At 27.7% G+C, this 26,838-nt stretch overlaps 3 protein-coding genes and 1 long non-coding RNA gene across 5 annotated transcripts in view; all 4 read left to right on the top strand.

Annotated features, from left to right (window-relative positions):
* The window catches only part of LOC145969950 (uncharacterized), a 43,790-nt gene extending 31,173 nt beyond the window's left edge, over positions 1-12,617 (top strand). Inside the window, exons 8-12 of the mRNA XM_083096290.1 lie at positions 11,050-11,279; positions 11,354-11,512; positions 11,669-11,803; positions 11,977-12,142; positions 12,291-12,617. Coding sequence (XP_082952416.1) covers positions 11,050-11,205 — 156 coding nt within the window. The 3' untranslated portion in view covers positions 11,206-11,279; positions 11,354-11,512; positions 11,669-11,803; positions 11,977-12,142; positions 12,291-12,617. The remainder of the gene's footprint in view (positions 1-11,049; positions 11,280-11,353; positions 11,513-11,668; positions 11,804-11,976; positions 12,143-12,290) is intronic.
* On the top strand, positions 3,856-5,603 carry LOC145970110 (uncharacterized). The gene is made up of 2 exons (XR_014438326.1): positions 3,856-4,660; positions 4,887-5,603. It is a non-coding gene; the product is annotated as an uncharacterized LOC145970110 (long non-coding RNA).
* On the top strand, positions 5,683-7,719 carry LOC145969722 (uncharacterized). The gene is made up of 2 exons (XM_083095927.1): positions 5,683-6,012; positions 6,199-7,719. Exons 1-2 carry the CDS (start codon positions 5,683-5,685, stop codon positions 7,717-7,719), a joined length of 1,851 nt encoding a protein of 616 aa, XP_082952053.1.
* A 939-nt stretch (positions 12,618-13,556) lies between the features above and the next one.
* On the top strand, positions 13,557-16,043 carry LOC145970834 (uncharacterized). 2 transcript variants are annotated; one of them, XM_083097840.1, is made up of 6 exons: positions 13,557-13,751; positions 14,081-14,194; positions 14,647-14,815; positions 15,015-15,216; positions 15,596-15,775; positions 15,862-16,043. In XM_083097840.1, the coding sequence occupies exons 1-4, from the start codon at positions 13,639-13,641 to the stop codon at positions 15,051-15,053; spliced, it is 435 nt and encodes a 144-aa protein (XP_082953966.1). In that variant the 5' UTR covers positions 13,557-13,638; the 3' UTR covers positions 15,054-15,216; positions 15,596-15,775; positions 15,862-16,043. The 2 variants fall into 2 exon arrangements, with proteins under 2 accessions (XP_082953966.1, XP_082953967.1); XM_083097841.1 differs by having other exon boundaries at positions 15,649-15,775.
* Positions 16,044-26,838: the final 10,795 nt, after the last annotated feature.

The following is a 26,838-nucleotide window of genomic DNA, read 5'->3' on the forward strand; positions in this document are numbered from 1 at the left end:
AGTCGTTTGAAGATTACAAAGTCTCCTTCAATTTCTTAAATGGAAATGCATATTTTTTAATGCACATTCTTGTAGCTTATCTCAAGAGCTTTCCAAAATACTATAAGAAAGTATTTTTCTCTTAAATATTTTTTAAGTTATAAAGTTTAAAGTTAACAATTTTTTGACATAAAATTGTAAAATATCTTGTAAAATATTCAGTTTTCAGTAATGTTACCTTAATACTTTTATGCATGGAATAATGGGATTAATCAATTGATGCAAAGAAAACATATAGTTGCTTAAAAAAAATATGTAATTTGAAACATACAGCTGCGTAATTTTTCTTAAAAAAGTAACTATGTGTTTTCTTTATACCAATTGATTGGTCTTATTATTCCAAGCATAAAAGTATAAGGTAAGATTACTAAAAACTGAATATTTTACAAGATATTTTATATTTTATGTCAAAAAATTATTGACTTCAAACTTTATAACTTAAAAAATATTTAAGAGAAAAATACTTTCTTATAGTGTTCTGGAAAGCTCTCGAGATAAGTTACAAGAATATGCGATAAAAAATGGGAATTTATAATTAAGAAATTGAAGGTGACTTTTATGTAACTCTCAAATGACTATCCAAGGTCAAATTTTTGCCATCATTGTCCCCCTTTAAGTCAAACAATTTTTATTTGAAACATTTTTCGTATGTTTTATGTTTTTCAAGATATTTGCTTGCGGAAATTAGAATGGGACACTGCAATGTATACAGGGTGGTGAGTCATTTTAAGTTACCCACCCCAATAACTTTTTTATTTTTGATCGTACAAAAAAATGTTTCAAATAAAAGTTGTTTGACTTAAAGGGGGACAATGATGGCAAAAATTTGACCTTGGATAGTCATTTGAGAGTTACATAAAAGTCACCTTCAATTTCTTAATTATAAATTCCCATTTTTTATCGCATATTCTTGTAACTTATCTCGAGAGCTTTCCAGAACACTATAAGAAAGTATTTTTCTCTTAAATATTTTTTAAGTTATAAAGTTTGAAGTCAATAATTTTTTGACATAAAATATAAAATATCTTGTAAAATATTCAGTTTTTAGTAATCTTACCTTATACTTTTATGCTTGGAATAATAAGACCAATCAATTGGTATAAAGAAAACACATAGTTACTTTTTTAAGAAAAATTACGCAGCTGTATGTTTCAAATTACATATTTTTTTTAAGCAACTATATGTTTTCTTTGCATCAATTGATTAATCCCATTATTCCATGCATAAAAGTATTAAGGTAACATTACTGAAAACTGAATATTTTACAAGATATTTTACAATTTTATGTCAAAAAATTGTTAACTTTAAACTTTATAACTTAAAAAATATTTAAGAGAAAAATACTTTCTTATAGTATTTTGGAAAGCTCTTGAGATAAGCTACAAGAATGTGCATTAAAAAATATGCATTTCCATTTAAGAAATTGAAGGAGACTTTGTAATCTTCAAACGACTGTCTAAAGTCAAACCAATAATATTATCTTATGTTCCTCTCGAAGTTAAAAAATTTGTATGAAACATTTTTTCGTATCTTTCATACTTTCTAAAATATTTAAATGGATAAATTAAAATAAGCCACCTTGTATATGTATATAAGATGTTTCATTTATCTCTTACACCTTAAATAATTTTTTTATTTTTGATTGTATAACAAAATGTTTCAAATAAAAGTTGTTTGACTTGAAGGGGAACAGAAGATGTCGCTACTATTTTTTTAAAAGATCAATGTTAATTATGTTTATTTAAATAAAATTACTATATTTTTTTATATAAATTGATTCTACGTAACATTCTGTGTAAAAAGTTATAAGGGTAAAATGACTAAAAAATGAATAGTTTACGAGATATTTTATATTTTAATTTAACATAATCTTACGTAAATTATGAAATATCTCATAAAATATTCATTTTCCAATCTTATCTTTTAATACTTTTATGCACAAAATAACGAGAGGAATCGATTGGTGCAAAGAAAACATATAGTTGTTAAAAAATATATAATTTATACATAACCATCAACTACATATTTTTTTTTAATAACTATAGATGTTTTTTTTACATCAATCGATTTCTCTCATTATTTTGTGTATAAAAGTATTAAGGTGAAATAATAGGAAAATGAATATTTTACGAGATATTGCATATTGAAAAAATTCTGAAAATTTCATGACTTTATAGTCGTCCACGGATAAAACAAGGATGGAACCAAAAATGCCACTACATTAGCTTTAAAGTAGGAAGCTTTTCCTTTAAAATGTCGTCAAGAACATTGTTCTATCGTACTTAGGAGCCGAGTTATAACGCGAATGTCGGCGGTATTGCTCAAAATTATGCAAAACGCAAGGTCATTTGAAAACGCGATAACTCGGCTCCTAGGTATGATAGAACAATGTTCTTAGCAGCATTTTAAAGGGAAAGCTTCCCACTTTAAAGCTAATGTGGTGATATTTTTGGTTTCATCCCTGCTACAAAGACGACTACAAAGTCATGAAATTTTCAGAATTTTTTCACGATCTGATTTTGGAGTTCACACGAAACATAGTTCGATGAGATGAATAATGCGATCTTACCCTCTTTAAAGTAGAGGCTTCATCCATTAAAGTACGCCCAAGAATATTGTTCTACGACCTCCCTAAGCGAAGATATGACTTCTTGAAAATCATCAAATTTTGCAATTTTTAAAGTGTTCCCCTAATTTTTTTGAGTAATGTATTATAGTGTTTTGGAAAGCTCTCAAGATAAGCTACAAAAATATGCAATAAAATGTAGGGGTTTCCATTTAAAAAATTCAAAATAATTTTTTCGTGATCTTGATGGTGCTATTCAAGGTTATATTAATATTACTATGTAATGCGCCATTTAAAGCTCTACAAGTTATGTCTGAAAGATTTTTTTCTAACATGCATAGTTTATGAAATATTCAACTGTTTTCAGACTTTTGGAATACTCTATATGTATACAGGATGTCCCATTTTAAAAGTTCCACCCTCATAACTCATCAGGATCAACGTTTGAAGGAACACGACTTGGATAAAAGTTGTAGGGAACAAAGGAGGCTATCTAATAGTGACCTTGGATTCGACATTAAAGGTCATTTTCAAGGTCATTTGAAGGTAACATTTAATTTTTTAAATGAAACTCCCTATTTTTTACTTATTCCTGTAGCTTATGTAGAAAGCTTTCCAAAACACTATAATTTAGTTTTCATTAAGTACTTTCCAAGTTATGAGGCTTGAAATCATTTCTTAATTTTACATAAACCGTAAAATATCTTGTAAAATATTTATTTTTTGATTATCTTACCTTAATACTTTTATGTACAAAATAATGAGAGGAATCAATTGGTGTAAAGAAAATACACAGTTGTTACGAAGAAAAAATATGTAATTGTTAATTGCAAATTACATATTTTTTCTTCGAAACAACTGTGTGTTTTCTTTACACCAATTGATTCCTCTCATTATTTTGTACATAAAAGTATTAAGGTAAGAATCGAAAAATGAATATTTTACTAGATATTTTATGGTTTATGTAAAATTTAAAAATTATTTCAAGTCTCATAACTCAAAAAGCACTCAATGAAGAAATACTTTATTATAGTGTTTTGGAAAGCTCTCAAGATAAGCTACAGGAATAAGTAAGAAAAAATAGGGGGTTCCATTTAAAAAATTGAAGGTGACCTTCAAATGACCTTGAAAATGACCTTTAATGTCGAATCCAAGGTCACAATTAGATAGCCCCCTTTGTTCCCTACAACTTTTATCCGAGTCGTTTTCCTTCAAACGTTGGTCCTGAAAAGTTATGAGGGTGAAACTTTTAAAATGGGACACCCTGTATATGTATGTATACATACACATATATATATCAGGGTGTCTCCTGCGTCGAGGTCAATCGCTCAGGAGATGAATGGGAATCCAAAAACAAGAAGCGTCGTCTACAATAGGTGGAATAAGCTTGACGTAAGAAGTAAGAGTAAGCGTAAGAAATAAAAATAATGCATTTCGCCCTTACTTCAGTTCTCTTAAACCGAAAATAGTTCTCTTACTCTTAAGAGAACTATTTCCGATTTAAGAGAGCTGGAATAAGGGCGTAAGCGAAATGAATTATTTTTATTTCTTACGCCTACTCTTATTTCTTACACCAAGCTTACTCTACTTATTATAGACGACGCTAGAAAGATAGTTGATATTGTTAAATATAAATCCAGAAATGTGTTGTTTTCGAGTTATTGCCATTCTTACGTTGAAATTTGAAATTGCTTTGTTTTCGAATTTTTTTTATCAAAATTGAAATAAAAGATAGTTTTTATGTTTTATAACATATAATTAATTTAACTATGTTATGAAATTCATTAAAACCATCTCTTGTTTTAATTTTGACAAAATAAGATTGAAACATTTTTTAATACATTATGTTCAATACTCATAATGGAGATTATAAATTTCCAATGAAATTTATCTAATATCTAATATCTATATATTTAAACATATAAATATTTACTTTTTGCAGTTTAAAGAGAAAGAAAAAGAGAGAGAGAAGAAAGAGAGAGAGAGAGAGAAAGAACAAAAGAAAGTGAAAAAAAAGAAAAGTAAAAAAAAAGAAAAAAGTAGAGACACAAAAAGGTTTGTATATATTTTTTAAAATTATTTTAATATATCCAATTCTCTTTTTACATGATTTATATATTTTTTTTAAGTAATTCTTTTTACACGATTTTTTTAAATAATTAGATTTTTTAAATTATTTTATAATTTTTTATGTATATATACAAATCTTATAATATTGTAAAAGTAGAAAAAAAATTAAATTATTTACATAATTATTAATATTTAATATTTTCTTTTTCAGAGATCCAACGGAATAAGTTAAAAATAGAAAATAAGCTAATCATAGTATTGAATTGAATTTTATTTTTATTTATTTAATTATTTAATTAAAATTGGCTTTAACTTGAATTAAAATTAATTTTGATTTAATTTGATATTGACCTTAATTTGAATTGAAATTGGCTTTGACTTGAATTAAAATTGGATTTGACTTGGATTGAAATTGGATTCGATTTGATTTGAAATTGGCTTTGGCTTGATTTGAAATTAGCTTTAGCTTGATTTGAAATTGGTTTTGACTTGATTTGAAATTGGCTTTGACTTGATTTAAAATTGGCTTTGACTTAATTTGAAATTGGCTTTGATTTAATTTAAAATTGGCTTTAATTTGGATTATTAAATTGAAATTGATTTTGACTTAAATTGTTGAAATAAATTTAAAATTAATTTTTATAAAATTATTGTATTCAATTATTTTTGATTTTTAAATTAATGTCAAGTTGAAATATAATTAAACTAATTTGATAATAATTATATAAACGAAATTAATATTAAATTAAATTATTATTAAATTAAATTATTATATTAATGTATATTTATATTGTGATATTAAATTGAAATTTTAATTATTTTAACTATACTTTTATTATTTAATTATTTGATTATTTCATTATCTTATTATTTATTACTTATAAGTTGAATTTTATGTACAAAAAATTAAATAAAAGATTTATTATCATTTTTATTTGAAATTTATATATATTTTATTATATTTTATTATATTATTAATTTGAATTGATATTATCTAAATAATAATTATGCCTCGAAGAAAGATAGTTCGATCTGTTGAAGAAGAAGAGGAATATGAACGTAACAAACGAGAAAGAAAGGCAAAATGTCAAGCTGAAAGACGAGAAGCAAAGCGAAAAACGCTTATGAAAAATTCTCAATCTTTGTCAAATGATGAAATTTGCTCAAATATAACACAAACTTCTGTGAATTTGTCAAAAAATATAGTAGTAGATTCTCAAACTTCTACTTTACTTACAGAAGTAATATATTCAGCAAATGAAACAGTTACTACTGCGTCACAAGCAATTAATACATCAATCATTACAAATGTTCCTATGATAAAAAATAATAATGAAGTTAGTATAATAAATGATAACATAAAGTTATTTAACATTAACGATGATATTAATATAATTAGAAATGTTCATAACTTAAATATAGAAACTCCAATAAATAGCAATACTATTTGTTCAATACCTAACACATCAAATAGATTAATAAACTTAGATGATAATAGGATTGCAAATTATATTAATTTACAGGAAATAACATCACAAAATGATATAATAAATGATAATAATAAAAGTAAACAAATAAGATGGTACGAAAAAAATCGAGCTTTAAAAAAAGGATATACGGATATTAATCATCACATTATTCAATTAGAAAATATTGTAGAACATTATATAGGAGAAATGAATTTATATTGCGAACATTGTGGTGCGAAACATTTTAATTCTGAAAAAGTAGTTAATAAAGAAAGCTCATTTAACGATTGTTGTAGCCATGGGACTATTGAATTAAATCCTTTACCTCAACCTCCGTATGAACTTTATAAATTATTTACTGGAAATCATCCAAAATCAAATCATTTTTATAATCGTATTCGTGGTTACAATAATACATTTTCATTCGCATCGTTTAATGCAAATATAGCAGATTTTAGTGCGCAAAGATATGGACCTTATTGTTTTAAAATTCAAGGACAAATCTATTATCAAATTAATACCACGTTATATCCGGCACCTAACGAAATACCAAGTTATGGACAACTCTTTATTGTGAATAGTAATGAAGCAACAGAGTGTCGATTACATCAAAATTCGAATCTTGATCAAGAAATTTTATATTCAATAGATAATATAATGCGTACAAATAACATTTTTGCACAATCTTATCGAATGATGCACGAAGAAATTCAAATGCAACAGCAAACATCTGATAACAATATACGTGAATTACAATTAGGATTTTTAACTAAAAAAAGCATCGATCGTGGCCGATACAATGTACATAAGATAAATGAAGTTGCAGCAGTTTTTTCTACTACAGCAGATGGTGAAATTCCTGAAACCTATGTAACAATTTATAATAAAAATACTAAAACATTAAAACAAGTCAGTACGATGGATCCAAATGTAGAACCATGGATTTATCCATTGTATTACCCATACGGTAATCAAGGTTGGCATGATAATTTACAACGTAAGAATAGTAATAAACGAGTAAGTAGAGCTGCATACGTAAAATATCGAATAGCTATACGTGATAATTTTAATATTTTCATTATGGGAAGACGATTATTTCAACAATGGCTTGTAGATAGTTATATAAAAATTGAAAAAGACCGAATTAATTATTGTAAACAGAATCAAAAACAATTGCGAGCTGAGACTTATCAAGGATTAATTGATTATTTAGCAAACACCGCCAATAATAACGATGCTCACATTGGAAAAATGATTATACTTCCATCGACATTTGTGGGTTCACCGCGTAATATGTTGCAACATTATCAAGATGCGATGGCTATTGTTCGGAAATATGGAAAACCAGATATCTTTGTTACTATGACTTGTAATCCAAATTGGCGCGAAATTAAAGAAAATTTACTTCCAAATCAACAACCTGCAGATAGGCCAGATATATGTGCTCGAGTATTTAATATAAAAAAAAATTATTTAATCGATGTTATCGTTAGACAAAAATTTTTTGGTGAAGTTTTAGCATACGTTTATGTAATAGAATTCAAAAACGTGGATTACCACATATACATTTATTGATTACATTAAAACAGAATTGTAAAATATCAAATTCTGAAATAGTTGATAAATTTATTTCTGCAGAAATTCCTGATCCTAATGAAAATGAAAGTTTACATAATGTTGTAATGAAACATATGATTCATGGGCCATGTGGAAATTGGTGTTTAATAAATGATAAATGTTCAAAACATTTTCCAAAACCATTTCGACCTGAAACAACTATGGATGAAGATGGTTATCCACAATATCGTCGAAGAAATAATGGATTGCTGTACGAAAGACCTAGACGATATGTTGTTGATAATAGATATGTTGTTCCATATAATCCAACACTCTTACTTTTATTTAATAGTCATATTAATGTTGAAATAGTTTCGAGTACAAAATCTGTAAAATATTTATATAAATATATTTATAAGGGTCACGATGCTGCGTCTATAATTATTGGAGAAAATATAGATAAAACAATAATATATGATGAAATTCAAGATTTTATCGAAGCTCGATATGTTGGACCCGTAGAAGCGTGTTGGCGCATTTTAAGTAAACCTTTACAAGAAAAAAGTCACGCTATATTTCGTTTACCAGTTCATTTACCAAACGAACATAATGTTATAATCGATGATAATATTAATAATGATGCGATAAGATTTGCTGTAGAACGAGTAACAATTATTGGATTATTTTCAGTTAAATGCTCGAGATGAGGAAGCAAAACAATATTTATACAGTGATATTCCATCTCATTATGTATTTCAAAAAATTACAATTAACGGCAGAACTATTAATCGCTGGGAGAAACGTCAAAGATATTTTAATTGTATTGATCGTATGTATTCCGTTAGCCCATCTCAAATAGAATTGTTTCATTTACGTATACTTTTACTACATGTTAAAGGAGCTACAAATTTTCAACAATTAAGAACAGTTAATAACGAGATACATCAAACTTTTACTGCTGCATGTTTAGCATTAGGACTCATAGAAGATGATGAAGAATGGTATCGCGCAATGAATGAAGCAAAAATTTGGATGATGCCAAGACGACTTCGTAATTTATTCGTACGAATTTTTATTCATTGTCAACCAATTCATCCGAAAAAGTTATGGGATGAGTTTAAAAAAGATATGTCAGAAGATTATATAAGACGATTTGGACCTATAATAGGAATAAAGAAGGTTTATAATTATATTATTAATTTACTTCAAAAAGAAGGATCAAATATTGCTAATTTTCTTGAAATTGAACAAGAGATAGAAGAACAAGAAATAAACGACGAAGAACAAATTGAAGAAGATATATCGATAGGTATGCGACAATATGAACAATTAAATATAGAACAAAAAGAAATTGTTGATACTATTTTAATAGCAACAAGTAACAATAGTAATAACTGTTTTTATATTGATGGTCCAGGTAGATCTGATAAAACTTTCATTTATACAACCTTGTATTATCTACTTAAAAGTAGAGGAAAAATAATTAATACGATGGCATTTACTGGTATTGCTGCAACATTACTTCCAAATGGGAAAACAATACATAAAGTTTTTGGATTACCTGTACCTCTTTTCGCTGATTCTACATCAAACATTAAAGTTCAATCTAAAGAGGCTGAAAATTTAAAACTTGTAGATATTTTTATTATAGACGAAGCTCCTATGGCACCACGCTATGTATTAGAAATAATGGATCGAACATTACGTGATATAATGCAAAATGATTTATATTTTGGTGGTAAAATCGTTCTTCTTGGTGGAGATTTTAGACAATTATTACCTGTAAAAGAAAGAGCTACGCGTTGTGAAATTATAAATTTATCGATAAAATTTAGTATTCTATGGAAGCAATTTAAAATATTTTCATTGACACAAAATATGAGAACTTTACCACAGGAAAAAGAATTTGCACAATTTTTACTAAATTTAGGTAATGGTTCTTTAAATGATCATTCAGATAATATTCATATTCCAGAAAAATGTATAGCAAACGCAAATTTGGATATGGTTAAAGACATGTACAGAGACATTATAAAACATAAACAATATAAAACTATGGCTAATTACGTTATATTATCTGCAAGAAATGTCGATGTTAATGAAATAAATGAAAAAGTAGTAAATTTGTTGGATGAAACGACGGAAAGAGTTTATACAAGTATAGATACTCTTGAAACGACTGGAGATAATCAAGATATATATGAAACAATTCCGATAGAATATCTCAACTCTTTAAATCCAATGTGTCTTCCACCTTATCAATTATGCTTAAGAAAATATATTATTGTCATGCTTATTAGATATCTTAGTATCAGCGAAGGTTTATGCAATGGTACAAGATTATTGATTTTAGATTTAAGTAATAACTTATTACGCTCTGAAATTTTAACAGGTAATAAGATTGGAGAAATAGTTTTTCTTAATCGTATCACTTTATATTGCGAAAATGTATATCCATTTACTTTTAAAAGAAGACAATTTCCAGTGAAATTGGCATTTGCTATGACAATAAATAAATCACAAGGATAAACTTTCGAAATAATTGCAATAGATCTTCGAAAAAATATTTTCAATCATGGACAACTGTATGTAGCATTTTCACGAGTTCGTTCTTGGGATTCATTAAAAGTTTATTTAAAGGATGATAATTTGTCCAAAAAAATAAAAAACTATGTTTATAAAGAAATATTTGATTAGTAAAACATAACAAACGAAAAAGTGATATATAATTATGTTATAATAATGTCAAAGATAAGAAAGTAAATAAAAATTAAAAGAATTTTTGTTTTAAATATTTGTATGTGTAATTTAATTAAAAAATAATAATTATCGTTTTATAACATTTTAATTGCATTTAGAATAAAAATTAAAAAATAAAAAACAAATAAAAAATTTTAATATTAATTTTAATTTTTTTAAATTAACGAATGAAACTTATATTTTAATTGAATTTTAAAATTAATAAAATTTATTTAAAATTAATTTATGAATTCATTTAATTTATAATAATTAAAATAAATCATCATTAATTATTAATTACTTATTAATCATTTGATTATATTTAATTTTTTATATTATTTAAGTAATGACCAAAAATGGCGCGCGCGTTAGCGCGCGCTGCGTGCTAGTCCTCTATAAAAAAAGCCATGGATACCAAGAAGTGCTGCTCGTTTGGAGTCGAATATATCGCATGCATTGTTGCCCTTATTCCGTGTACGTGATTGGCGGTCGATGTCAGCGATCGAGATCGCGGCGAGTTCGTGGTTATTGTGACAAAATGACAGTTTGTGTCATGTCGGATTAAAATGGTTAAATGGTTAAATGTGTGTTATATTTGTATATATTTAGAATTTTATATCCTCTATAAAAAAAGTCATGGATACCAAGAAGTGCGCATTTGGAGAAAAAGAGATAGAGAGAAAAGAAAATAGAAAAAGGACTTTCATCGGACGACAGAAAAAAATAGAAAAGGAGATACATAAAGATGAAAGAGAAGATGTGTAAAGAAAGAAAGTTATGTATCATCGGCTTTGTCGCATGTTTCTTTCCTATAAAAATTACATCGTTTTGTTCGTTACGTAAGTAATCATTTACACGTTGTACATGTAAATATTTATCATATAAATTCTGATCAATAAATTTTCATTTACAGTTATTTAAAATTAAGAAGAAGTAAGAAGAAGAGGCTAAAGAAGATAGAGAAAGAGAGAAGGGAAGATAGAGAATGAAAGATTTTTTGTAGAAAGAAGCGAATGAGAGGGAGATAAAAAAGGAGATATATAAAGAGATATTATAAAGGATACAGAAAAAAGTATGTATTTTCCTTAGTTTTTTAAACGTCTCTTTCCAACAAAATTTACATCATTTTATTCGTTACATAAGTAATTATTTACGCACTTTACGTATAAGTGTGTATTACTCTGTTCTGTCTATCTATAAAATATAATAAATAAATATTCATTTACAGTTATTAAAAATTAACAAAATAAGAAGAGGCTAAAGAAGTTAACGAGAAATAGAGAAAAAAAAAGATAGAGGAAGGATTTTCATCAAGACAAGAGAAAGAGAAAGAGAGAGAAAAGGAGGAGAGACATAGAAGGAGGTACATAAAGATCAGAGATAAAGAAAGAAAAGTATATATTACCGGGTTTTTCATGTGTTTTTCTGTAAAATCTACATCGGTTTGTTCGTCATGAGTAATCATTTACGTGTAAATGCTTATTACTGTGTTTTATCATATCATGTAAAATATGATAAATAAATTTTCATTTACAGTTCTTTAAAATTAAGAAGAAGTACAAAGAAAAAAGAAGAATAAAGAAGATAGAGAAAGAGAGATAGAGAGAAGGGAAGAAAGAGACTGAAAGATTTTTTATAGAAAGAAACGAAAAAGAGGGAGATAAAAGGGGACATACAAGGGTCAGAGCGGATACAACAAAAAGTATGTATTTTCCTAAGTTTTTTCACGCGTTTTTTTTCTATAAAAATGACGTCATTTTATTCGTTACATAAGTAATCATTTACTGTACATATAAGTGTGTATATTGCTTTGTTCTACTATAAAAAATGTAATAAATATTGATTTACAGTTATTAAAAGTTAAAAAAATAAAAGTAAGAGGATAAAGAAGATAAAGAAAAATAGAGGAAAAAAATTAGAGAAAAAAAGAAGATGGAGAAAGAACTTTCATCGAGAGAAAAGAAAGGAGAAAGAGGATGAGGGAGAGGAGAAAGGGAGGGAGAGAGGGAGGGAGAGGAATAAATAAGATAAAAAAAATAAAAGTAAATCACCATTTTTTCACGTTTTCTTTTTATAAAAATTACGTTATTTTCTTTGTTACAAAAAATCATTTACGTGTTATATATAAATAATTGTACGTATAAATGTATTATTTTGTTTTATCATTTAAATTTTATTTAAACAGAGATTAGATTCGGTTTGTTGAAAATTAATATTAGCTTTTATTTTACATTATTATATTAAAATCAATTTTATAGATTATTAAATTAAAATTAACTTAATTTTTTTATCGCATTAAAATTAATTTCATTTGGATTTTCAGTTTGAAATTAACTTTGTTTTGAATTGTATTGAGAATGTTGTATTGAATGTTGTAATGTTGTATCGAGAATGGTTTCATAATTACAATTTACATATATAATTTACATATATAATTATAATTTACAAAGATGAGATTTAATAAGAAATCTGTGTATATAGGTGTATATATATATATATATATATATATATATATATATATATATGCACATATATGTATATCTGTATATATAATCTGTAATCGTAAAATTCAATAATTTTTTTAGAGAAAAAGTTTTATTTTCATATAAAAATTTTGTACAAATAGCCCGTGACCTTTATAATTTATTTGAATATCGATAATATTCATAATGCCACGGCAAAACTCATTAGCAAGAAAATCAATGTAATTCATTGGAGATTTCTCTGAAACATTGCATTGCATTGTTATCAAGATAAAAATCGTAATTATTTGCAAATTCTACTTTGATTTCAAAAAAGAAGTATAATATTATTAATTCATACTCAATTTTTGTTTTTATAATTAATTTATATTTATAATACATTTAAACGTGTTATAAATATTTTTTTTATTCTTTGCAAACAAAACAAAATTTTATAGTTGTACGAAAGATAACGAAAAAGAGATAATATATATATATATATATATATATATATATATATATATATATATATGTAGATGTGTGTATATTTGTATTAGAGTATCTCATCAGTATTTTTTTGTTACACCTTATATTAACAAATTTATGTGTCTACAATTTTTTGTTTAATTTTCTATAGTAACTATAGAACAAAACACATATCTGTATATAACAACGTAAAATGTTAAACGTGCAAGAGTGAGTTTTATGAAGAGAATATATTATTTTTACGAAAAAAATGTCGCGATTGACAGGAAATGGATCATCATCAACTCGTCGTGAATCTACTCAGGTTGTTAAAGATAAAACTCAATTCCAAGGTTCAATTTCTACTACAGAACATTCAATTGAGTGAGTTTGTCCTTCTTCTCTTTTTTATATTTTATGATGAAGACTAAATTTTCTTTTCTGTTAAAATGGTTTTGTAAATATTGTAAAAAATAATATTATAATCACTATTTATATTTGTTCTTTACTTGTATTTCATATATTTTAATTTTAAGTAATAATGTTCTTTCATTTATTAATAAATTACACATTGGTTAACCATCATAGAATAATATCTTTAAATCTTTGTGTATTTGTCTTATTTTATTCATTTTCATCTATTTAAATTGTCTAATATTTATATTAAGTTTGTATTTTTTATATATTAAAGTTTTTGTAATTAATTTGTACAGATTAACACATAATAAACAAGAAATATCTATTTTAAATGAAAAAGATGAGATAGAAGTTATTAATTTTTCCTCGAATGAAATGTTGGAAATGGTGCAACTGGAAGATTCGACTGTGTAAGTTTTTATGTTTTCTATTTTAAAAATATAAATGTTATTTATATTAAAAGTTAATAAATTTATTTGTGTAGTAATTCTAATATTTTAAATCTCTTATTTAATGTTTTAACTTTAGGACTCTTTTTGACATCTTGTGAGATCGTGACGTCAAAGACAAGAAATGATACGCTGAGAATTTTTGCATGCCATTTTCAAATAGAATATTTACATAAAATGACAGTTTAGATCACTTCAAAAATACTCCGAGTATTATTCCTTTCCTTTGAAAGTTAATAAAGAAAGAGCCATAAAATGAATATAATATAAATGTAGATTTATGAGAGATACACACAAGAATTCTTAGTGTGTCATTTCCTAGCTCTGACGTCGTAATCTCATAAGATATCGGAACGAGTTTAGAAGCCTTAAAAAATAAGAAGAAATATTAATTTTGATCAAGAATATTTCAGAGAAGTAATCGGTTTTATCGATGAAATCGACGGACCAAAAATAATTGGGAAAGCACAACATTACAGATTATTAAAATTTCTTTTAAATAATAATAATAAACATCGCATACAAATTGTGGCGTGGAATACAGAAATAGAAAGAATCAAACATCATTTGCAGCCGAACCGAGTAATAAATTTAGAATTTATATTTAGAACAATAATAATTAACAATAATTATAAGAGTAATTTAACAATAAACAACTTATCATATCAATAAATAAAAATAGAATAAAGCAACTAAAAACTATAACTATAAATTACTACTTAATATTTAATAATTTTATTTCTAATCTAATTTGTCTTAATAACACTCTTGCACTTAATAGATAATTCATATTGACGGAGCAAAAGCTAGAAAGCCATAAGTTGCGGATTTTAATCATGGTACTTTACCATACGAATTAATTATTCGTTCGAATACTATAATAAATAATCTTGGCATTTTTAATTTAAAAACGAAGATTGATGCAGTAAAACCTAAATTGATTAATATTTCAAATATTCCAGAGTATTTAGATACATGTATTCGTAAGTATTAAAACGACATTTAGTGTCAATAATAGTCTTGTATTTATATGTATATTATATATCAAGATAATTATCTAATTTGTACATGATTATAAAAATATTATATATTGTATATAATTAATTACATGAAGTCCAAAACTTTTTCTACATTATAAAGTATGAATATCTAGATATGGTAAAAATTATACTCCAGTTTTATTTTTAATTATATTATTAAAATTGAAATAAATTTAATATAAAAATATTTTTCAATTGTAATAGGATTTCTACATAATAAAGTACGAATATTTAGATGTGAGAAATTATAGTCGAATTTTATTTCTAATTAAATATACTATTAATTGAAATTAATTTAACGTGAAAATAAATTATTTTTCAGTTATAAATGGATTTATAAAAACTAACTTTAATACATTTACTAATAATTTAAAGAGTTATGGTTACGGATCAATCACAGACGGGACTTATAAATTGGAGGTACAAATTACAAATTACGAACATGAAAATTATTATAAGAAGGGAGAGCATGTTCAAATTAAGGAATATGTGAAAGTTGCAAGTAAGATCATTTTATCATAATTTTATTATTCTTAATTTTTTATTTTATTTTTATTTTTATCATTAATTTATAAATTGATTTTTTAGATGAAGTTTTCTATTTGGAGGTAGAAAATATATCTGACATAAAAGTATCGGATGAAATATCAACGATATCTTTCGCTCAGTGTTTAAAGGGTACAAAGCCAATCACAAAAAGGACATATAGTGATAATACAACTGAGTTACCAAAAAAAATTTTTTGTACATAAGGTTATGTTTTGAATTGAAAGACGTTGAGAATTTTATTACTTAGTAAGTATATATATATATATATATATATATATATATATGTATACATATATACTTGCAAATTAGAGAATTGTTTGCGAATGTTTATTGATTTTAAGTTTATTAACATTTGTTCAAATTATTTTTTATTTAAAATTTGCTCATTATAGAATAAATAAGGAAAGTCGCAACAAGCACACTCTTCATTTGGCTTTATAATTACAATCAATTTTTTTAAAGTAACAAGCACACTCTGACTTTATATTTACAATCGATTTCTTTGTGTGCTACGATAGTTATGTTATCTTTTTTAATAAATCATACATCAAAATGTATAATTGATCTCGTATTCTTTACAAGAATGTTTAGATCATCTGTGAAGTTAAATTTTCTTATGCAATAAGATTATTATGTTTAAAATATATTTCAATGTTTTATAATAAAAGCAATATTTCATTTCTTGTTTCGTGAATTTTTTGAAATACTAGAACAATACAGGCGCGCGCTACGCGCGCGCTATTTATTTCTTACAATTGATACTGTGTGTGTATATATATTGTGACGTGACACTTGGCGGTCCGTCACAAGGATCGCGAGATCCGATCGAGAATGAATTTGGGCCCTCGTTCTCCCCTAATTTAGGGAGAGAGCGGCTATTGAAGGCGAGATTATACTTGCCTCCCGTGCGTACAAATTTATTTGTTAGCGTTAAGATTAGGCTTAAGAGCGGGCACGATGGGAAACGCTGACGGGATCTCATCCGGTGGCTCAAAATTGAGGAAGAAGTACAGGATACAAGGAAACGGGCGAGCGGAGGCGCCGACTAAAAGGAACACGCCAAGCTAAGTATTATTATTTAATTGCGTCAATAATAAAGTCCACTTAAGACTACCGCTGCCGCCCCTGTAAACATTCACATGCCCAGCAGGTACGGGGAACAATTGAGGGGAAGGCCAACCAGCGGACGAAAACTGACACTGAGACCCCGAGTCGGAGTCATCTCGGCCGGAACAGCGCTAAAGAAGAACATTCTAAATAACGGCGAGTGGCTGCCGAAAGTATCCCTCCTGACGGGCCTCGACGAGAGGAATTATGGAAAATAAAAGAGGAAACGGGGTGCGACAAGCACATGTACAGCCCTGAAGGCCGCAGGATTAAATGGGCCACACGACGATCCTGAGGGTTGCGGAAGCGCCACAGGTGGCCTAGTTACGCATTAATTTGCTGGCGTGATTCCGACCCGCCTTCCGCTCGCCACTGTTCGGCGGACCGGCGAAGGGAACGACGGCCCAAAATTATCAATCCGACACGTGGATGCCGAGAGCACGGAGAACCGCAAGGAGTCACCAGTGAGACAAGCGTCGACCCCATCTGGCCGTCTTTGTTAAATAATTCAGGTAGAATTAGCTCGAACAATGTCGGTGCCGTATAGCTGCCGTCATTAAATTTATTGTGAAATTCCTTTTCTGCGTTCTCGATATTTGCGTCTTAGAGTACGACGGCCGGCCAAAAGACTTTGTTCGAGCTTTCGTAAAATTAAGTGCCCTCTCTCCCAGTTGCGCGCCGACAGTCACTGTAAATGTTTATTTGTACAATTATTACTGTTAGCTGTAAAACTTTGTCTGTTAAAAGTACTGTAACCGAGCTCACGCACAAAGGCGATTGCGATACTCGATAACCGGCAACTACGTCGCGGCGTCGGCTCGCATATTTCCGAGGCTCAAATCGTTTGATACTTTATTGTTATTTATAATTTTTCATGTCTAGATTCAACCGTCTATGTTAGATACGTTAGTAGTCGCTCAATTCTTTCGTTAAAGCAGTAGATCTGAATAATCGACTCGCATCTATAATCGATTCTGTTAACTGTGCGTGTGGCGAGTAGATCTACTATTGTAATTAACTATTTTATTTGCGACGGACGGACGTCATTAAAGGAGCCAAAACCGCGGTGTTCATTATTAAAAATTATTTGGGAATTCGTAGCTGCCGAAACTCTAACAAGTTTCGTTTAGCGCGGAATTCCGGGACTTTTCTTTTACGCTTTCTTCCTGCCGCGTGACACGTGATACTGCGGTGATCGCGCTCGAATGCCGGCCCGTCGCTGCCGGCTGATAATCTGATAAAATCAATATTATAACACCGTTCTACATCTACGCGAGTCTGTCCATCGTTGAAATTTATTCATATGTTAAATATATTAATTCTTGTTACTAAAATATTATGTTTTATTTGCAGCCACCTTGTATTCTCGATCCTTCCTTGTGAATTATTAAAACGGACCGCCCCTCTACCAATTTCGAGACGGGGCTAGCCGAGCGTCCGTCGCGGTTTTTCTGAGAGCTTTGCATTTTTTTCGTGTGTACTGCCGATACGTTAAATTTTATTAGAGTGGTGCGGATTCCCGCACCTGGCGCCCATATATTTTACTTTGGAGAAGAAACACTTTTCTTTTATATTAGAAGATCGCGCCGAAGGTGTGCCGTGGGCCATTATCACCGGTCATTTAATGTCATTAGCCCTTAATAAATTAACGGTCACAATATATATATACAGTATCAATTATACACTCACCCGCAAAAAAAGCGGTACACCTAAAATTTGAGAAAATTTCATCAAATTTTAAATGATCATAACTTGGTAAATAATGATGATAAAAATATGTTTAAAAAAACAAAATGAAGGCTGTAATGTCCACTTTAAGAATATTTAAGTGGCAATTATGCTCAGCCATTGTTTTCAAAATGGCGGATAAGGAAGTGAAAGGATGTAAAATTGATTATTAAAGGATCGAGTTTGGGACGGTGCACGGCGTAAATCAGGTAACGCAGCCCAATGAGACCAAATGCTCGTGAAAGTGTGGAGTGTTATCTTTAAAATGTTTTTTTACCGAGCTCGATACGATGATTTTTCGCTGAGTTATTCCGAATTTAATTAAAAACGCTCTTTTTTCTTCTTCAATTTGCAGCTCAGCGAATAATTATCGTATCGAGCTCGGTAAAAAAGCATTGTAAAGGTGATACTCCACACTTTCACATGCATTTCGTCCCATTGGGCTGCGATACCTGATTCACGCCACGCACTGGAGCAAAGCGGGAACCTTTATTTATCGGTTTTGTATGCTTTCATTTATCCGCTATTTTGAAAAAAAATGGTTGCACATAATTTCAATTTAATTTAGGTGTGTGTGTGTGTGTGCTCGTTTGTATACCACAAGGATAAGGACCCCATGGTTCGTCAGCTCCACAGTATTTAAAGACTCCAAACCCTCCTTGTGGCGTGTGTGTGTGTGTGTGTGTGTGTGTGTGTGTGCTCGTTTGTATACCACAAGGATAAGGACCCCGTGGTTCGTCAGCTCCACAGTATTTAAAGACTCCAAACCCTCCTTGTGGCGTGTGTGTGTGTGTGTGTGTGTGTGTGTGTGTGTGTGTGTGTGTGTGGGCGCACGCATGTGTGTATTAATAGTGGGTATGACCTCCTCGTGCGCGTATTACCTCATTCATACGATCAGGCATACTCTGTATTAGTCTTTTTATTTCATCCTGCGTAATTGCATCCCATGCATTTTGAAGAACTCTTTGAAGTTCTTGCAGTGACTGAGGTGCAGGTACGTGATTTCGTACTTTCTTGCCGAGATTGTCCCACAAATGCTCAATGGGATTTAAATCCGGACTACTTGCTGGCCAAACAAGTCGATTTATGCCAACTTCATCGAGGAAATCAAACACTCTTCTCGCAGTGTGTGGTCGAGCATTGTCTTGCATAAACAAGAAGTTCTCTCCGATAAAGGGTGCATACGGAACAACATACGGAAGGAGTATGTCTTCCACGTATACATCTGCGTTCATGTTCCTGTCAAAAAAGTGCAAATCTGTATGAGCGTCCGCTGAAATACCTGCCCAAACCATCACAGAGCCTCCATTGTAGCTGTACCTTTCACTTACAGTACAATCTGCAAATCGTTCTCCACGACGACGATAAACTCGTTCTCGTCCATCTGGAGAATAGAGACAAAAACGAGATTCATCGCTAAAGAGTACTTTGCCCCAGTCTGCGTAATTCCAGTCTCTATGCGCAACTGCAAAATTGAGTCGAGCTACGCGATGACGACCTGTAAGAAAAGGTACAGCCGCTGGCCTGCGCGAAAACAGATTTTGTTCCGCTAATCTTCTCCGAACGGTGTCAACGGATACATTGCAATTGTGGACATCCCTTAAATTGTTTCGAATTTGAACAGCTGTTCGATGTCTGTCTCTTAATGAATTTAAAACAATAAATCGGTCATCGTTTTCATTGGTACGTCGAGGGCGCCCAGAACCAGGCCTCCTCTTGAAAGAATTGGTGTCTAAGTACCTGGCATAAGCATGTTGCACAGTTGACACTGACAGATCAAGTGCCTCAGCAACGTATCTTCGACTTCTGCCATCTTCAATTAAAGCAACAACTTGAGCAGCTTTTTCTGGAGTTATCGTTGCCATAATCAAGAAGTAATTTCGAGAAGAAGTAATTAATTATGGTTTCAATAGATGAAGTCGCAAGGAGCAACGCGTCTAGAGAGCTAGCAAATCAATCGCATAACTTGTACTATAGTCTTTCAATGTACCTGGCATAAGCACGTCTCAAACGGAAAAAACATTGAAAGACTATAGTACACACACACACCTAAATTAAATTGAAATTATGTGCAACCATTTTTTTTCAAAATAGCGGATAAATGAAAGCATACAAAACCGATAAATAAAGGTTCCCGCTTTGCTCCAGTGCGTGGCGTGAATCAGGTATCGCAGCCCAATGGGACGAAATGCATGTGAAAGTGTGGAGTATCACCTTTACAATGCTTTTTTACCGAGCTCGATACGATAATTATTCGCTGAGCTGCAAATTGAAGAAGAAAAAGAACGTTTTTAATTAAATTCGGAATAACTCAGCGAAAAATCATCGTATCGAGCTCGGTAAAAAAACATTTTAAAGATAACACTCCACACTTTTACGAGCATTTGGTCTCATTGGGCTGCGTTACCTGATTTACGCCGTGCACCGTCCCAAACTCGATCCTTTAATAATCAATTTTACATCCTTTCACTTCCTTATCCGCCATTTTGAAAACAATGGCTGAGCATAATTGCCACTTAAATATTCTTAAAGTGGACATTACAGCCTTCATTTTGTTTTTTTAAACATATTTTTATCATCATTATTTACCAAGTTATGATCATTTAAAATTTGATGAAATTTTCTCAAATTTTAGGTGTACCGCTTTTTTTGCGGGTGAGTGTATATACAGTCAATATTATTTAATAATCATAAAATTATATTGCGCTTATTTTTTACATGCTCATACATGAGATATAATTGAAGAATTAAAAAATACAAACAAGTTAAAATTTTAATATTTAAGATGAGTAACAAATTCGAGGAAATACGATTTAAATATATTACCTTTATTGTTTCTTTTAATTTACCAAAAATTTTTCTTTTTATATATGTATATATAGTTATAGTTAGTTATTTTATTTCTTGTCTTTTGGCTTAGAATGAACTTTCGGTTTACATCAAATCACAGTTGATTAACTTAAGATACAATAATATAATAAAATAAAATGATAGTATAAATTATATAAATGCAAATATATATATACGATTCTTTCATCAGTTTCTTATACGAGCATAAAACATAAATTTACGCAAATAAAAAGAATTATGCAGAATATTACAGTAAAATATATCAAAGTATATAAAATGATACAAATTTTAATGAAAGGTAATTTACAATATATCATCAATTGATTTGATTAATCAAATTATTAAATCAATTATTAATTTTTATATATTCATCGCGGGTATAATAGTATTAATAATTTGTAACATTTTATAAAGATATTTTGTAATAAATTATTGATTAATATTTGTAAAGATTGTTTCAATACTCGTAAAAGAAACAGAAAGAGTCTATATAACACAAAAGTTTGGAATAATAACATTTTGGCACATCTTAACATAAGTTTTTGTGATAGTTTAAAACTAAAAAATATTAATAAAGTTAGAAAAAACTAAAAAAGAAATAAGAATATTATATACATAATATTATATATATATAGTACAATATTATTATATTATAGATTATAATATTATATATTATATAATCTATAATATTATATAATATATAATAATTCTATAATTCTATAATATTATATATTATATAATATTATAGATTAAAAAAAATTATTAGAAAATTATAAAAAAATCACAAGTACAATATCACAAAAAAAATATTTTTATGAATTTTTTGTTGAGAAGATGAGGTAAAGTAACAATAAATATGCTAACTATGACATTATGTGGAAGTTGGAATCCTCTTATTCTGATCCTATAAAAAAATATATAAATTAATTTTATATATGTGTGTGTGTGTGTATGTGTACTATATAATTATAATTATATAATTATATAATAATTATATATAAGTATCAAAATAATGCGTTTCACTAATTGAAAAAAATGGTTAAAAAATATGTATTCTGTCAATACAAAGTGTTTGTGTCTGTTTGATCACAAAGCAATTAATTGACGATTAAATTAATTAAAGTTTAGAAAAAGTCATCCTTGATACGTCTGTATAGCTGACTTATTACTATCATTATAAATATTAACTTATACATTTTTATAAGAGTTTTAACAATATTGTCTATTCAAGAATAGAAGAATATTTGATTAAACATTTTCTTTCAAATAGTGAAAAATATATTGATATTTATCTTTAATCTATTCCCACTTTACTTCAGAAACTATAATCCTTTTTTTACAATTTTTATCAAAAAATAATTGTAAATTACGAATGTTATTAACTGTAAGACTAAAAATTTAGAGTGAAATTTTGAGAGTTTCACCACTTTCTTTAATAAGTTTTATTAAAAACTAAGTTTTAATATTAGTTATAATAATTATACCTGATTAGAAGAAACTATCTCTTCTATTTTTCTTTTTAAATTTTTTGTACCATTTATCAATGTTAATAATGGCATATGTCCAGCAATTTTTTTTATATCTTCCATATTATTAACAATTAAATACGACGGTATAACTAAAAAGTATAAAAATATTAATAAATAAATATAAATAGTATAAATAAATAAATATATATATATATATATATATATATATATATATATATATAATATTACAAAATTGTAATTATTTATTAAAAATATTTTCATTTATTGTAATATACTATATAGCATGAGGTATCTATTAATTTATATACTTGAGTTTTTAATTTGTAAAAAATTATATGTTATATGAAAAGTTATTACATATAAAAAAAATTGAATGATTTTGAGCAGATGTTAATTACGTATTATATTTATTTTTTATAAGTAAAGATTTATAACTTTTATAAGTAAAAGTTTTATATTTTAGAGATTTGAAGATTAAAAATTTCATTTCTTTTAAATAAAGCTCTCAAAATGGATCTTACTTTTTTATATAAATTGATTTTGTAATATTTAAACTATTATAAGGATAAAATAAGTAAAAATTGAATAGTTTAGTTTATTATCTATAGTTTGCATATTTCCTATATGTTTTATTCTAAAAAAATATAACTGTAGAATTTTGATTTAAAAATTTTTCCGAAATATTTATGTTATCTTACAACTGTGTTGGCATTTTGTGAATTTATTCTCTGCAATGTCTTTGTAATGTTTCATTGCAATTTGCAATATTGCAACGTTGCTACAATGTAATTGCAATGATTTGTATTGTATGGAGGTATATTCTCTCGTTTTTGTATCAAAGATATAGAAATATTTTTAACTCATCCCCAAACGTAAATCTAGCTACATCTATGGTATGTCTATTACGCCTACCACGCGATGTGGTAGGAGGTACGATTTGAATTTCGTATTACTGATGAGAGCTTGCCATTCCCAGTTTGACTATGATTAAGTGTACACGATTAAGATTGCGAGCGATTAAGATTTTGGATTTGTGATTAAGAAAAAAAATTTCTTTAAAAAATATAATATTAAAGAGAGAACCAGAGAGATATACATATAAACTTTGTCGAGGTAAGTTTACGATAATATCATAATGTAATAAATTGTAAGTTTATAATGTAATAAATTGATATGTTAAATTAATAGACACACACCACACACACATATACTTATTTACATTACTGTTATTATGCAGATTATTATGAATGCTTTCTAACAATCAGTACAGTGCTCCGATTTTATAACTTTTAACGACAATACCATTATTGTTAATATTATTGTATATATATTTTGGCGTTAAAGTATGTGCACAATACACGATAACGATAGTGATATTGTCGTTAGAAATTATAAAATCGTAGTATAAGTAATATCGTGTAATATAGTGTGTACATACGTACAAGTACTATCAAATACATGTCGCATACAACTAAAATATTGTGTTCGATTGTGTGTCGTTTTATGCACACCATAAATACATTTTTACATTTATATTATTTATTTTTTTATGAATTTATATATTTTAATAGGAAATAAAGATTTATTAAAATTCATATTCAAAATAATATTATAATATATATATAATTTAATATTATTTTTATAACTATTTAATTTGTAATTTAATATGAAAATAACTGAAGAAGCTAAATTAAATAAGTCAAATTCTCTTCAATACGTATACAGAATCAATATTACTTACATTTCAAGATATAAATATCGAGCCATCACGCATGTTTGGGATGATACTTCATGTTTTTATATTTTGAAACGTGACATTGGGTACTTTCCGATTCACGCATGATGCGCACGATGTGACAAAAAATGTATAGTTCATGTTACACATATTATACATTTTCTGTACTTCATACGCATCATGCGTGAATCGGAAAGTACCTATTTATTGTATATATATACATATATATTTATTGTATACATATACATATATATTATATATTGAAAAGAATTTTGAACTAAGGATTGAAATATATATAAATTGTATTGATTTATCATTTGTATTAATATAAATATTGATTTATTATTCGTATTAATATAAATATACGTAAAAATATTATGATTTCACTTTTTATTTAGATCCTGTTTATTAATTTTTACATTTGATTTATTATATTATTAAAAGATTATGTGTAAATTTCAATTTACATAATTTAATCGATGTTTGATGATAAGTTAATTAATAAGTTAGTAATTTATAAAAAATTTTTGTCAAAAAATATTAATTTTTATATAAAGGAAAATATTTTTTGATATTTCTTTGTATTCAATGAAGATCTTTGTAATATTACATTTTATAATATTTTATTTGATATATGTACAAATTTTATAGAAAAAAATTTATAGATATATATATATATATATATATATATATATATTCTTTTTTCAGTTTTGTAATTTTAAAAGATATAAATATGTACACAAATTTATATTTATATATTTGTATATTTATTGATCTTAATTTGGAAACGATTTATTTTCAAGTGAATGAATACTTTTACAATATATGCCAATTGATTTTAATTTTATCAGGAGTCTTCAATTTTATCAGATATTATTTTTTCTATATGTTTTCATGATAAATAAAACATTGTTTACATCATAATATGTATACCATTCTTATAAATAATTTATTAAAATTTGTAAAAATGTAATAATATTTATTTAAAGAAAATTAAAATAATTATTATATTTTAAAGGTTAATAATATTATAAAGCTTTATATATTACTTAACTTATTTTAATTGTATTATTGAGAGAGGAGTCATAAACAAAAGTTGTAGCCGCGCCTTCGATTTACACGTCCACATTAACTGAATTTTATTTGTTTCGCCGATCGGAGAGACAGGACGTAAAGAATTGGAGCCGGGTTAATGGGTATATAAGAGTTTATTCGAATTCGATATCAACTCCACGACCGTCTGAGATAATCACACGCGACAACAAGATATGATCGGACACACGAATTATCGTTTTGATTAACAGTAGACTTTGGTGTGTTCCCGGTGAAGGCTCGCAGCACAGTGAGTGACGAAAAGCCCTTCTTTTCGACCCACGGACAATAGTCACGGTCGATGCGTGAACCAAAACAATCAGAATCTAGATCGTTCGATTCCGAGAGCCAATCGGTGATCGACACCGAGGTGTTTGTCAGAACCGAACGATGTGAAGAAATCACAAAAACAGAACGAACATAAGGCCTCGAACGTGTCGTCTCGCTTCAGGACGTTCAAGAAGCAAATAATAATATAATTTATAAACTCTCTATATAAAACTCTTACTTTCTCGAACAAAAGTAATGCAATAACATTCAATATTAAACTCTTTAGAATAAACAAATTTAATTTTGATTTTATATATTAACAAATGTTTCATTTAAATATGTATAACGTGTGTAAAGTAGATATGCATTTATATAATATGTAAATTATATTATATAAAATAAGTATATAAATACTATATTAAATAATGAAAAGTATAATTGTGAAATCTTTCACAGGTTCTGATACAAACATATTTCAATTATTCATATAGAAGTAATAGAGCTCTATACATTTCGATTTACTTCACATTCTTCTCAATGGTTCAAATTAAAAACAAAGCAGGTGAGTTTTTGACGTTATTTTTATGTATTAATATCCAACTTATTTTTCATCTGGTGTTCTGCAACTTTTTCATTATAATAAGTTTCTAATACAATATCATGTTTTGTTTTGTACATCTATGTTATATATTATAATTTTATACGACAGTGTATTTATAGTTTCTTTATTTTGGCGTCTATTGT

The sequence above is a fragment of the Camponotus vicinus genome, unplaced genomic scaffold (assembly GCF_025532165.1).
Source record: "Camponotus vicinus isolate PSW18456_S1 unplaced genomic scaffold, iyCamVici1.0 SCAF_4, whole genome shotgun sequence".
NCBI lineage: Eukaryota > Metazoa > Arthropoda > Insecta > Hymenoptera > Formicidae > Camponotus > Camponotus vicinus.

Excerpts from the sequence above, each read along its gene's own strand:
- LOC145970834 (XM_083097840.1), top strand. The coding sequence starts at position 13,639 with ATGTCGCGATTGACAGGAAATGGATCATCATCAACTCGTCGTGAATCT. Across the intron at positions 13,752-14,080 it reads ACTACAGAACATTCAATTGA|ATTAACACATAATAAACAAG; the intron begins GTGAGTTTGTCC and ends TAATTTGTACAG. Across the intron at positions 14,195-14,646 it reads CAACTGGAAGATTCGACTGT|AGAAGTAATCGGTTTTATCG; the intron begins GTAAGTTTTTAT and ends AGAATATTTCAG.
- LOC145969722 (XM_083095927.1), top strand. The coding sequence starts at position 5,683 with ATGCCTCGAAGAAAGATAGTTCGATCTGTTGAAGAAGAAGAGGAATAT. Across the intron at positions 6,013-6,198 it reads TGATAAAAAATAATAATGAA|GAAATAACATCACAAAATGA; the intron begins GTTAGTATAATA and ends ATTAATTTACAG.